Source organism: Herpailurus yagouaroundi, unplaced genomic scaffold (assembly GCF_014898765.1).
Source record: "Herpailurus yagouaroundi ecotype Mexico unplaced genomic scaffold, PumYag 77, whole genome shotgun sequence".
Lineage (NCBI taxonomy): Eukaryota > Metazoa > Chordata > Mammalia > Carnivora > Felidae > Herpailurus > Herpailurus yagouaroundi.
In genome coordinates this window covers 11175387-11188455 of record NW_024412388.1, presented here as the reverse complement: position 1 = coordinate 11188455, position 13069 = coordinate 11175387, and the positions used below count along the sequence as shown (strand labels likewise).

At 54.0% G+C, this 13069-nt stretch overlaps 1 protein-coding gene across 1 annotated transcript in view; it reads right to left on the bottom strand.

The window, feature by feature from the left end:
• The window catches only part of LOC121027835 (forkhead-associated domain-containing protein 1), a 92442-nt gene that overhangs the window by 30097 nt on the left and 49276 nt on the right, over nucleotides 1-13069 (bottom strand). Inside the window, exons 15-17 of the mRNA XM_040471520.1 lie at nucleotides 12798-12905; nucleotides 12455-12562; nucleotides 5292-5399 (exon numbers count right to left, since the gene is read on the bottom strand). Coding sequence (XP_040327454.1) covers nucleotides 5292-5399; nucleotides 12455-12562; nucleotides 12798-12905 — 324 coding nt within the window. The remainder of the gene's footprint in view (nucleotides 1-5291; nucleotides 5400-12454; nucleotides 12563-12797; nucleotides 12906-13069) is intronic.

The window sequence follows — 13069 nt, the reverse complement described above, 5'->3', positions numbered from 1 at the left end:
TCCGGCAAGGTGGACTCTAATCGCCTCGTTCCTCTTCCTGGAACGCGCTCTTCCAGCCCCGGAGTGTCCAATTCCACTCTCCTTCCTGAGTCCCTCCTCAACCTCGTGGAATGTGAGCTTTGTGACAGGTCCTGTGGTGGGGGCTTCACAAACTTTGTTCATTTACTTGACTTTATTTTTTGTAAGTTTATTTACTTATTTTGAGAGAGAGAGAGAGAGAGAGAGAGAGAGAGAGAGTCCCGAGCAGGCTCCGTGCTGTCAGCGCAGAGCCCGACGTGGGGCTCGAACCCACGAACTGTGAGATCAACACTTGAGCTGAAATCAAGAGCTGGACACTCAACTGACTGAGCCACCCAGGCGCTCCTACTTGACTTTATTTTGAAAGAGGGGAAAATCTGGGGGACCTGGGTGGCTCAGTCGGTTAAGTGTCTGACCAGCTCAAGTCATGATCTCATAGTCCGTGAGTTCGAGCCCCGCGTCGGGCTCTGTGCTGACAGCCTGGAGCCTGCTTCGGATTCTGTGTCTCCCTCTCTCTCTGCCCCTGCCACTCATACCCTGTCTCCCTCTCTCTCAAAAATAAACAAACATTAAAAATTAAAAAAAAAAATAAAGAGGGGAATATGGGTGATGGGCATTGAAGAGGGCACTTGCTGGGGTGGGCACTGGGTGTTGTATGTAAGCGATGAACCACGGGAATCTACCCCCAAAACCAAGAGCACACGGTACACACCGCATGTTAGGCAATTTGACAATAAATTATATTAAAAAAAAAAAAAAAGAGTTTTAGGTTCACAGCAAAATCAAGAGGAAAACGCAGAGCCCTCTTACGTGTGCTCTCATCCCCCGCCGGAGGCCCCGCCCCCATCATCCACACCCCCGCCCCCATCATCCACACCCCGCACCAGCTGGTACCTTTGTTCTAACTGATGAACTGGCATTGACACCTCACGCTCACCCAAAGCCCATAGTCTACTCTAGGGTTCACTCCCTGCCGTGCCCTCCGCGCGTCTGACCAAACGTATGAGGACACGAATCCACCATTACGTTATCACACGCGGTAGTTTCGCTGCCCTGAAAGTCCTCTGTGCTGCACCCATTCCCCCCTCCCCTCCGCCGACCCCTGGTCCTTTCGCCGTCTCCATACTTCTGCCTTTTCCAGAACGTCACAGGCATAGTTGCAATCACACCGTGCGCGTGCAGCCTTTTCACGAGCGTTGTTTAATCCAACCTGAAATACATCCTTGAGGTGTGGTGCCGGGCATCGTCAGACTCTGTTGGTGGCAGCGTGCACTGGCATGACCTTCTTGGAAGGTCACTGGGAACGTACATCAAAAGGCTGAAAACGTTTACCCGCCGTGACCCAGTGATTCCATTTTCGGGAATCTGTCCTAAGGACGTCGCCTCACACCTGCACAAGGACTGATGCGCGGGGATGTTCAGCCAAGCGCTGTTTTTCCTCCGGTGAAAACGCAAACAGCCCCAGTGCCCAACCGCTGGGTGGGGGAGGCGGGGGAGGTAAATAAACTGGGGTCCATTCAACGGAGTGCAAACCCAGGTTATCCATCCAAGGCAGGTATTGGAAGAATGTTTCATGACCTAGAGACATTTTTGTAATGTATTAAGTTAAAAAAAAAAAAAAGCATTCAGATCAGCGTACACAGTGTTCACAGGGTAAGTCACTTTGTAACGGAACTGCTGGGTGTCGAGGTCTATAATAATGATCAGCACGTAGAAGGTCTGGAAGGAATCCTATCAAAATGTCACTAATGGTAAATGCGCTCAGTGGACTCATGGGTAGTTTTAGATTTTCTTCAAAATTTTTAGAGCAAATAGTTGCTCCTTTTATCACTGGGAAAGGAAACGGATTTAAAAACAATAGGAAAAGCCCTTTTTTCACCGTGTGACTCGTGGGAGCCTCGCCGGGGAGTTGCTCCAGTCCCTTCGTGTCGCCACTGAACTCCAGCCGATTCTGTCTGGGGGCCTTACCATCGCTGTCACCGTTGAGAAATCCCAGGGCGGACAAGGTGCAGACCTGGCCGAAGAAGGTGCTCGCTGAGGACACTGGCAGGCATGCCCCACAGAGCAGCCTGTCACCTACAGCTCACGGCAAGACCCCCCGGCTGTCCCGGCGAATCCACAGCAAGCCAACGCGTTCTTTGATGGGCCACGAAGCCACCCCAGGGCAGAGGACAGTGTCCGGCGTCTCTGCTCCTTGCCGGCAGCTCGGCCGCTTCCTCGAGGACAGGAACAAAGTCCACCGTCCGCACGGGTCTGGATTGATGTTTCTTCTCCCTTCTCTCCTCTTTCTCTTATGCCCGCTTCGGCGAACCTCAATCGTCCCCTTGTTCTTCTGTGTAGACGAGTGTAACAGCACGGGAATAAACAACTCTGTGTCTGGGTGGTTCTTTGACCTTGTACTTCCCTGGTCTTTCCTGGTAAATGGCGAGTTCCTGGGGAGGGGGGGTCCCGATTCTCCGTGTCTGGTGTGATGCCACCAGGGTAACTTGCGGGCTGTCACAAGACCTCAACCCTCTGATGTCACTGTCGTTCTAAGGTTGTTGAGGATGTTGTTGGATACGCTATGTGATGATCCTTGGGAGAGATCCTCTCAGGGTCGAGTACCAAGAATGGCCCAATATCCATGAACAATCAGCCCATTTTCTTTCTTTCTTTTCTTTTTTTTTTTTTTTTTGCTTGGCTTTGGTTTGAAATGTTTATTTTATTTTATTTTGTTTTGTTTTGTTTCATTTTGTTTCATTTCATTTTATTTTAAATTTATATCCAAGTTAGTGAGCCTATAGTGCAACAATGATTTCAGGAGTAGATTCCTTAGTGCCCCTTACCCAGTTAGCCCATCCCCCTTCCCACACCCCCTCCAGCAAGCCTCTGTTTCTTCTCCATATTTAAGAGTCTCTTATGGGCACCTGGGTGGCTCAGTCGGTTAAGCATCTGACTTCGGCTCAGGTCATGATCTCGCGGTCCGTGGGTTCGAGCCCCGCATCAGGCTCTGTGCTGACAGCTCAGAGCCTGGAGGCTGTTTCTGATTCTGTGTCTCCCTCTCTCTCTGACCCTCCCCCGTTCATGCTCTGTCTCTCTCTGTCTCAAAAATAAATAAACGTTAAAAAAAATTTTTTTTAAAAAAAGAGTCTCTTATGTTCTGTCCCCCTCCCTGTTTTTATATTATTTTTGTTCCCTTCCCTTATGTTCATCTGTTTTGTCTCTTAAAGTCCTTGTGTGAGTGAAGCCATATGATATTTGTCTTTTTCTGACTAATTTCACTTAGCATAATACCCTCCAGTTCCATCCACGTAGCTGCAAATGGCAAGATTTCATTCTTTTTGATTGCCGAGTAATACTCCATTGTGTATATATACCACATCTTTATCCATTCATCTGTCAATGGACATTCGGGCTCTTTCGATACTTTGGCTACTGTCGATAGTACAGCTATAAATATGGGGGTGCATGTGTCCCTTCGAAACAGCACACCTGTATCCCTTGGATAAATGCCTAGTAGTGCCATTGCTGGGTCGTAGGGTAGTTCTATTTTTAGTTTTTTGAGGAACCTCCATGCTGTTTTCCAGAGTAGCCGCACCAGCTTGCATTGCCACCAACAAGGCAAAAGAGATCCTCTCTCTCCGCGTCCTCGCCAACATCTGTTGTTGCCTGAGTTGTTAATGTTAGCCCTTCCGACAGGTGTGAGGTGGTATCTCATTGTGGTTTTGATTCGGACCATTGTCATCTAGACAGCTGTACAGCCACCTGCGTCTTCGCTTCCACTGTAACTGCTACAGTAAATCCTGTGACGGTTCATCAATTTCACTGATCCACATTTTTTTTGTTTTTAGCATCCACCTCCTTCCTGATCCATTTGATGTCCTGACGAATCTACTTGAAAAATGTTAATTTCTCAGGGCACCCGGGTGGCTCAGTTGGTTAAGCATCTGACGCTTGATTTTGGCTGAGGTCATGACGTCTCGCTTCGTGGGACTGAGCCTCACATTGGGCCTTGTGCCCACAGTGTGGAGCCTGCTTGGGATTCTCTCTCTTCCACCTCCCTCTCTCTGCCCCTCCCCCACTCATGCTCGCTCCCTCTCTCTCTCTCAAAATAAACAAGTAAACTTAAAAAAAAAAAAAAAAAAGCAGTGCCTGGGATGGATGCTAATCCGGATGTGGTTTACAGACACTCACTGCTCTGGAGTAGTGTTGTTCCAAGCACAGCACATCACTTGGGCGGCTCGTCCAGTCCCCTTGGGATTGGGGAGTCCACCCTATAGACAGTGATTGCAAATCTCTCTCTTCCCGGGGGTGAGGCCCAGGGAATGGGCATTGAAAACCACCCTAAGTGATCCTATGCATGCTAATGTTGGGGAAACTTTCTTCGAAGAAAATGATCAGAAGAGTGATGTGAATGGACTCAAAGGCATTTTTAGTCCCATCCGGTCTTCAAAATCCTTTGAAATGGTATTTACCTGCCATTTTAAATTTAAATTTATTTTTAAATTTAAAATTTATATTTAAATTTATATTTAACCCCCTACGGTGAGGTTGTGTGTTTAATCCCTTGCCTTGAATTCTGCGATATTAACTCCTGTGTGTGTGTGTGTGTGTGTGTGTGTGTGTGTGTGTCCCTTGTACTGTTGGGACCCAGGAGGAGTGAATTATGTCCTACAGCTAGGAGGTGCCTAAGATGGGGTCCTGTGCAAAAGCCTGTGCTCCCACTGTGTCTGCTGCTCCCAGGGATAATCGTGAATGCAGTTTGACTGGGAAGGTCGTGATAATCACGATGACAAGTTCCGGTGGAGACATCGCTGTCGAGGTGGCTGGCAATTTAGGCACCCATCTCCTGACATCCCCTCTTTGGCCCCAGGCAGCTGAGCCCACGCACAGGATAGGAGCGAGAGGAGGGGACAATGCAGGGTTCTGGAGTCAGACAGTCCTGGGTTTGGTTCTGCCCCTCCACTTCCTAGATGCGGACTCATAATAATAGTACCGATAAAAAATAATAAAAGCAGCTAACACACAGAACATCCACTGAGTGCTGCGTGCTTTTTTGTGCGCGGGTGTGCTTGTTAGCGATCAAGCCTCACAAGTCGATGAGGCTGGTCTATTGGCATCACCCGGATTTCCTAGGTGGGGAACCACAGGCACAGAGGTGGTAAGAAACTTGCCTCAGGCTGCACAGCCAGCAAGTGGCAGAGGTAAGATCTGAACCCAGCCTTCCTGCCTCCAGACCCCTGCTCTCAACCGTGCTGGGCTCCTCCGTGTCTGCTCCTCTCCGAGACTCTTACCTCCTTCTGCTTGGTTATTCGGTTCTCCAGATCTCGCACCTTTTTCTTTTCCTTCTCTATGGCCTCTTTTGCTTTGTGTTTCTCGTAGGCGATGCTGCTCTCTGAGATCTGGAAGTCAGAGACAACCGGTTTGAGGGAGCGTACTTGAGAAAGGAGGGACAACGGAACCTTGAGGGAAGCCAGGATTGCTAATCATGGAGATCAGTGAGTCAGGGTTTGGGAGCGAGGGCTCAAGGAACAGGATGCTCGCGGCCCATCGGAGAGAGGGATGCGAGTCTTGGCACGCCCGCCACAGCGAGGACCTGGAGGTCGTGTCTGGTCAGTCACCGCATAACGGAGAGGGTTGTTCATCACTCAGGATTTCTGGGCTGTGTTCAGGAAGTGACGCGCTGGTGAGTGGTTGGGTCCAGGCATTTGGAGCTGGGCCACCAACTGCACCGGCCTGTGTTGGCATCAGTGTGGGCCCTTGTTGGGAAGTACCTGGCTTCTCGGGAGATGGGGCAGGAGAGCCTGAGTTGGGGGGGGGGGAGGGGCGCCTCCTGTCCCAGCAGGCCTGATGTCCGTGGCTTCAGTCTCTGGCCTTCAAAGGCTTGGGTCCACAAATGGATGTGCAGGACCGTTTGGAACAGAGAACATATAGCCCCCAGGTCCGGTGACGGGGAGGGGACTGAGGCCCAGCCTCGCCTACATCAGCCCAGGAGGGACGCGGTGCAGGGGGTTGGAAAACTCTTGTTTGCTGAACACAAAGTTCACCAAAAAATATTTTGAATTTATGCATATATGCACAAAGCCCTGAAGCGATACATACTGAAATGTAAATAGCGGTTATTTTGGGGGATTGAGATTATGGCAATTTACATTTCCCTCTTCCCACTGGTCTGTGTCTTCCACATTTTGTTGAGCGAATGTACGTTATTTGGGCAAAAAGAAAATGGATCGGAAATCGGAACAGGGAAGACGACTGCTGGGGCTGGGACGAGGCTCCGGGGATGCGTGGCCCTGGAGAAGACCGTCTTCCCGACGGCCCTGGCGTGTCCGCGGCCTCCCTCCGCCCTGCCCTGCCCCGCCCTGCCCTGCCCTGCCCGGGCCTCCCACCCCACCTGGGCTCTGACTCACCTTCCGGCACGAGCTTGGCATTTTCCCACTGCCAAGTCTGCTTAAGACGGTCCGGCCCCCGCCCCGCCAGTCGTAAGAGGCTGCCAGCCCCCTTCCGCACGCCCCGTGGGATTACGCGCTGCCCGGCTCGTCACCGTTGAAGATAGTGACGACGATGCCGACTCCTCTCGAAAGGCCGGCAACGTGAGTGCCAGCCACCGTGCGCTATCTCATCCGCAACCCCCCAGATGGCATCTGCCCGGTCACCCACATTTGACCCGTGAGCACACGGGGACTGCAGCGGAGGAAGAGGACGGGCAGCGCGCAGACATCATGCCACCGGGGAGCGGGGGCGCACGCTTGGGCACCTGGGTCCCGACCTACCCGTCCTGCCACCCGGCGTCCGGAGCCTGCCTTCCGCGTCCTCCTGATTAAAACCCCAGCCCGCCCAGAGGCACAGACCTGCTTGTATGCTCGCTGCTAGTCTGGCACAGAGGCCACCGCCCCGCCACCGCAGGGCCCCCGAGCTTCGAGACCCCACCCCCGGCCCACTTGTATACGGGACCCTCCGGGCACAGCAGCTGACAACAGTTTGACCTCACTTCCTGCCTGGGCCGACAGGGTCCTGCTGCCGAGGTCTCTGCTCGACTGTCTGCCCTCCCCCCCCCCCCCGCCCCCGCCCCCCGCCCCCAGCGCACCACCCGCCCCACCCCACCCCGCCCCCGCGCTCACCCGGGTAGGTGGCTCATAACGAACACAACGACTCCGCACAACAAATCTCTACGGTGGTTCTGTCTCTACAGCCACGTTACAGATGGCTGCACAGAGAGGGCAAGGTGCTCGCCCAGGGTCACACAGCCTGGTAGGGCAGGGCTGGGGACACGGACCAGAACCGACACTTGTAGCCTCCCAAGCGCTGCTGCTTTCCCCCGTGTGGCTCCCTTCCCCGACCCCTCACTTGGCTTCCGTCTCGTTCCAGCTTTGCTCCCTTCGTCACGGTGCTGCCCCCGTCCCCCTGGCGAAGCCACGTCCCCGTCCTCTGCAGTTGGGCCACTGTAGCCAGTGGCACTTTCTCCCCCCGGGTGTTCCCTTCGCGCTCCGTCGCCCCTCCAGCTCTCACTCACGTGTCACCCCTCAGAGAGGCCCCCCCCTGCCTGCGGTCACCTCTAGCCCGCCTGTTTGATCTTCCCCCAGGCTTGGGGCTCTGCGGTTACCCCGTGCACTTATGTGGTGTCTCTCCCTCTGGCCTAGTGTGGAGGCTCTGGGAGGGCACGGCCCTGGTCCGTCTCGTGCTCAGCCGTGTCCCCAGCGCCCCACGGGGCCTGGCACGTGCCGGGCGCTCGGGAAGCATTTGTGGATGGATGAACGCGACAGGATTAAGCAATCCATGGAGTCATTAGCCCTGTTTCTGGAACTTCCAGGGGAGCCGGCACGTGTCCAGTGCCCGTGCCCCCCGTGTCCCGGAGCCCAGCTCGTGGAGCTGTCACTACAGGTCGCCTCTCCCTGGCCTCCAGCTCCTGAGAGCCCTTCATTGATTTCTCGGGGGGCCGGAGGACGGTGTGGGTGTCTGGGCTAACCTGAGCGACACCCCCCCTCTCAGCCGTGGGCCGGCCTTCAGTGGTGGCTCCAGGCAGGTGTGGCTGCTGGGCCCAGGCCCGGGCTGGCGGATGCCTCCGGCTCTCCCCGGGCACGGCACTCGGGCCTGCCCGAATCACTGTCACTCTCTCCCTGCGGGTACACTTCTTCTCATCCATCCCAGACCCTGGTACTTATTTGTGTGACTGCCACGTGAGCGTGTCCACGCCGTCTTACTCCGCACTGCCTGGGTCTCCACAAAAGGTCATGAAGCCGGGAGACCAGAGTCAGGTGCCACGCTGGGCCGTGTCACGAACACCTCTGAATGAGGAGGAGGAAGGTGCTGGCGGAGGGACTGACCCAGACTCCAGACCAAGGGTTCTCTCCCGGAGCGCGTCTCTCTTCCCTGGGGAGCCGAGCGTCTACAGGCAAGGCGCGGTTCTAGGTACTCTGTATACATCAATCCGCTTGGCCCTGAGAGGCAGGGACCGTTACGACTCCCAGTTTACAGAGGAGACAACTGAGGCATAGGAGGCTAAGTGACCTGCCCCGGGCCACACGGCTAGTTAAGTTGCGTGTGACTTCGGCCGCGTGCTGCCCAGCGCCTGCCCACTCTCCTGCCAGACTCTACGTCCAGGCGCGGAATCGCGGCCTCGCGCCTGGCTTCGGGGCTCCTTCCGCAGGGGTTTGGACGGCCCCACTTCTCTCTCTGCTTCTCATACCTCCTTCTGTTGGGTCAAGTGGTTCTCCAGATCTTGAACTTTTCTCTTTTCTGCCTCTATCGCTTCCCTTGCTTTCCTTTTCTCGTCGGCCTGAAAATCAATGACCAGCCTTTTTGGTCGCCTGCATGTTTGGGGTCGGGGGGGGGGGGGAGGGAACACTGCTCATTATGCTAATGGTGATAGTAGCTAAAACTCCGGGTTGGCATCACGTGCCAGGGCTCGTGGCTGGCACTTCACATCCAGCGAACCCTCTCCCGGGTGGAGGAGTCGGTGGTCCCATTTTATAGATGAGGAAACTGAGGAACAGACGGTGAAGGCCCAGGGGTCATGCAGTCTGTTGGTGGTGAGGTCAGGGGTTGAGCCCTGTGCAGAGGAAAAGTGCCCTACGCGCGTGCACAGAGGCCCTTGGTGAGGGCAAGTGAACAGGTCTTTTTTTAATTTAAAAAAAAAAAAATTTTTTTAAGTTTCTTTATTTTGAGGGAGACAGAGACAGCGCAAGTGGGGAGGGGCAGAGAGAGAGGAGACGGAGAATCCCAAGCAGGCTCCAGGCAGAGCCTGACGTGGGGCTTCAACCCACGAAACCAGGAGATCATGACCTGAGCCGAAACCAAGAGGTCAGACACGTAACTGACGGAGCCACCCAGGCGCCCCCGTCTTATTTTGGAGTCTGAGCTCTCGTCCCTGTGCCAGGCAGTCTCTCCGATAAGAAGGAGAAGCTCATTAATAATGGATTTCCTATCACTGAAATAAATCTCTTAAAGAGAATCAGGCCTCAGGATGAGGGCGGTGTCCCACATTCATGAGCCACAACAGAGCAATTTCTGGAAGGGGCGGGCAGGGGTGAACCTCACAAGTGACGCTCCAAGAGGACAGAGGGAAGAGAGTGTGGTTAGGCGCTCGTGCTCGTGGAATTTTATTTAGGAAGTTATTTGCTGATAAGCTATTCAGTTAAATGGCCTCATGCAAATCACAAAGATACGGATTAGTGGCGAGGCCCCTGTTTCCAGTCACTGGCAGAAAGGGCACCTCAACTTCCAACGGGGTTGAGTCATAAGCATCAGCTTGGCTGCAAGACGTCTGGAACTCGGAACCTGGTTTCCGTTATATAACCAGTGGTCAGGGTCCCAGGTCAGGCTGCCTGGCGTTTTTAAGCCGTAACGTAGCTGAAATACTATATATTTTGCAGTGAAAAGCCGCTTAAGAAATCCCAACGCTCAGCTGTTCCCATAGCACCTAAATGAAGCAGAAAAGCAGTAACACCGTGGATTTTGAACGTGTGAGGTGGGATTCCGGTAAGACATTTTCCTGTAATTTGTGAAAGAGACTCGAGGCCACTTCCCAGGGACTTCGAGTAGGTTCCACGGCCTCTGATCTCACAACTACACTCAGGACCGACCTTCCTCTCGGCAGCTCCTTTGAAGGAGACGAAGATTGTCCCTTGCGTGACTCACACACACACGGGCTCTGTCCCCCTCAGCCGCTTTGCTCCCAAGTTCCTGGGCAGGTGATGGGAGTTAACCTCTAGCGGTGACCTCAAAACCCCCATCATGAACTAGCATTCTGCTGTCCTTAAAGATTCATCTGGAAATGTGGCAGCAGGTCTAATAAAAAGAAAAATCGAATACCAGTTTGAGGTTGGTTAGAGTCTGTGTCTGGGACTTTTATCTCAGACTCTGCGTCAAGAAACCCCAGAGAAAAAAAAAGAAAAGAGAGAAACTGCCGAGAGGTTCTGCCAGGAGAGGTGGGCCGACGTTCGCCTGGGCCTGGGGTGAGGCTCCTCCCCGCTGTGAGGCTGACCTCATCGCGCTTCCTTAAATATCTCTCCTGAAGTCCCCTGTGACCTCAACGTCTCTAAATTCAAGGGCCTTCTCCAGGCTCTTGAGCTGAGCCGTTGACCTCTTGGTGGCATTTGGCCCCAGGGAACCCTCAGGAGTTTCTGCTCCTTGTCACTGTCCCCGGAGAGATAACTCAGGGCCAGGCCTCAGTGACACTGTTTGCCTGGGGCAGCAGAGCACGGCTGTGCAGGAGACCTGGGACATAAATATCTTCCCTCCTTGGAACAGATCAGATTGACCTTATGCCTCCCGCGGCGGGTGGGCGAGGACTTTCCTCTGAGGAGTGAGGGTACGGAGGGGCTTGATGGGGAAGAAGTGCCTGCACAAGATACACGAGTGGTGATCACGGCGACGTTTACGGAGCAGCAGTTCTGGGTCCAACACTTTGCTGCACGTGACCGCCAACGCCTCACGGCCACCGTTTAAAAGAAGGGAGGTACTGAGACCTCTGTGGCCAGTAAGTCGTCCAGCCGGGATTCGAACCCGTGTCTCGTCTGGCTGCAAGGCCTCTGTGCCGCTTCACGACTGAAGAGTTGACGAGAGCAGTGCGTGAAAGAGACCTCGCGGTCCAAGGGTGACCCCAAGATAAACCCGTGTCGACAATGTAACGGCGCTTGCCCCAAAGCTGGCGTGGGAACGTCAGTACAGGTATGACGTCTTCAAGGAGGGAGCAGAGTCCTGGCCTGGGCCACCATGGCCAGGGAACCGGGTCCGGTTTGGGAAGAAAACAGCCCATGGGTTGCAAACTCAGACATCTACAGAGGCCAGACAGGTACCGGCACTAAAGCGGGCTGCGTTTACCGCAACAGGGTGTGGTGAGGGCCGTGCGAAATCACTGCTACTTGGCTGAGCTCCCGTCCAGTTCCACCAAGTGGAAATGGGGCCAGGTCGGCTGACTCTTCAGGAGAGGAAGGAAATCTGGACTTTTTAAAATGTTTGTTTATTTTTGAGGGAGAGAAAGGGCATGCACACGAGTGGGAGTGGGGCGCAGAGGGAGGGAGAGAGAGAATCCCAAGCAGGCTCCACACTGTCAGCGCAGAGCCTGATGCGGGGCTCGATCTCATGAACCACGAGATCACGCCCTGAGCTGAGATCAAGAGTTCAACCCGTAACCACTGAGACACCCGGGTGCCTGGAAATCTGGATTTTTAAGTATATTTTATGAATTCAAAATAAAACACTCTGGGGCCAAACGTTAACATGTCCACACGCCCTTTCCAGCCAGTGAGCAGCCAATCTGTGACTTCTGGACAACAGGACAGGTCAGGGGAGGGGACCAAGGCCAGGCTCCAACCCTGGGATGCACATAAGGAGACACAAGGGCATTCGGGTCTGGAGAGGAGCAGGTGTCTCTATTTCCAAGCAGCTGAAAGGTTATTATGTGGACGAGGAGGGGGACAGGTCTTACAGGAGCCAGTGATGCTCTTCTGGGAGAATGAGTTTGAGGCACTTAACCAAAAGGAAGAATTTTCTGCCAGCCGAAGGCATCACCACTGGGACGGACTGCCTGGCCTGTCGAAAATTCCTTAATGGTGGAGCTGAAGGCTGGATGATTTTAGGATGTCGTTGGAGGACTGACACAGCCCTGAAGTCCCGGGACTCTGTACCTTCTCCACATCTATGCTTTGGGACATAATCTCTAGGCCGAAGATGTTCAGGTCACCAGCCCCAACTTGTCTCCCAAGTCCTCTCTGTGACTGTATTTTGTGCTGTTTACAATTTTTCTGACTGGCTGTCAAGGTTACAACTCCACAGCTCTCTCCCTGAGCTCCCAAGCGTCCCGGGGTAGCAGAGCCCTCCCAAGGACTGATCGCTGTAGGAAAGCTCTGTCACGCTCTACCCCCATCACCTGTGGCTCGGAACTCACTGCCACGTGGCCCTCAAGCCAGGTTTGGGCTTGAGCCCCGGTTCCCCCCCCCCCCCGCCCCCTGCATACCTCCTTCTGGCAGGTTAAGCGACTCTCCAGCTCTTGGACTCTCTTCTGTTCATCTTCTAATGCTTCCTTCCCTCTGTTTTTCTCTTGAGCAATGCTTTCCTCCCAAACCTGAAATCCAATGGCCATTGTTTGATAGACACAGTTACCATGGCAGGAATCTGGACTCTGTGCCAGGAACTGCAAGGGTAGCTTTTTGCTGCTCACCACAATCCCACGGGGCAGACGGGGCAGCTAGGAGCAAGGGACCCAGAGCAGGCAGGCTCAGATCAGAGCCCGAGGTCGGTCCTTCCTGGGGGCAGGATCTTGACGGGGCTCAGGTGGACTGTCTCCCCCAGCTGCTTACCTTCTGCTGGCGGGTTAGGCGATTCTCCAGCTCTTGGACTCTCTTCTGTTCTTCTTCTAATGCTTCTTTTGCTCTGTTTTTCTCTTGAGCAATGCTTTCCTCCAAATCCTGAAAGTCAATGACTGTTGTTTTAACAGACATAGTTACCATGGCAGGAATCTGGACTCTGTGCCAGCCACTGCCCGGGTTCGCTCTTTACTGCTACAATGACCCCACGGGGGGGGGGGGGGGGGGAGACTGTGGGCACCTAGGAGTAGGGGATCTAGAGCAGG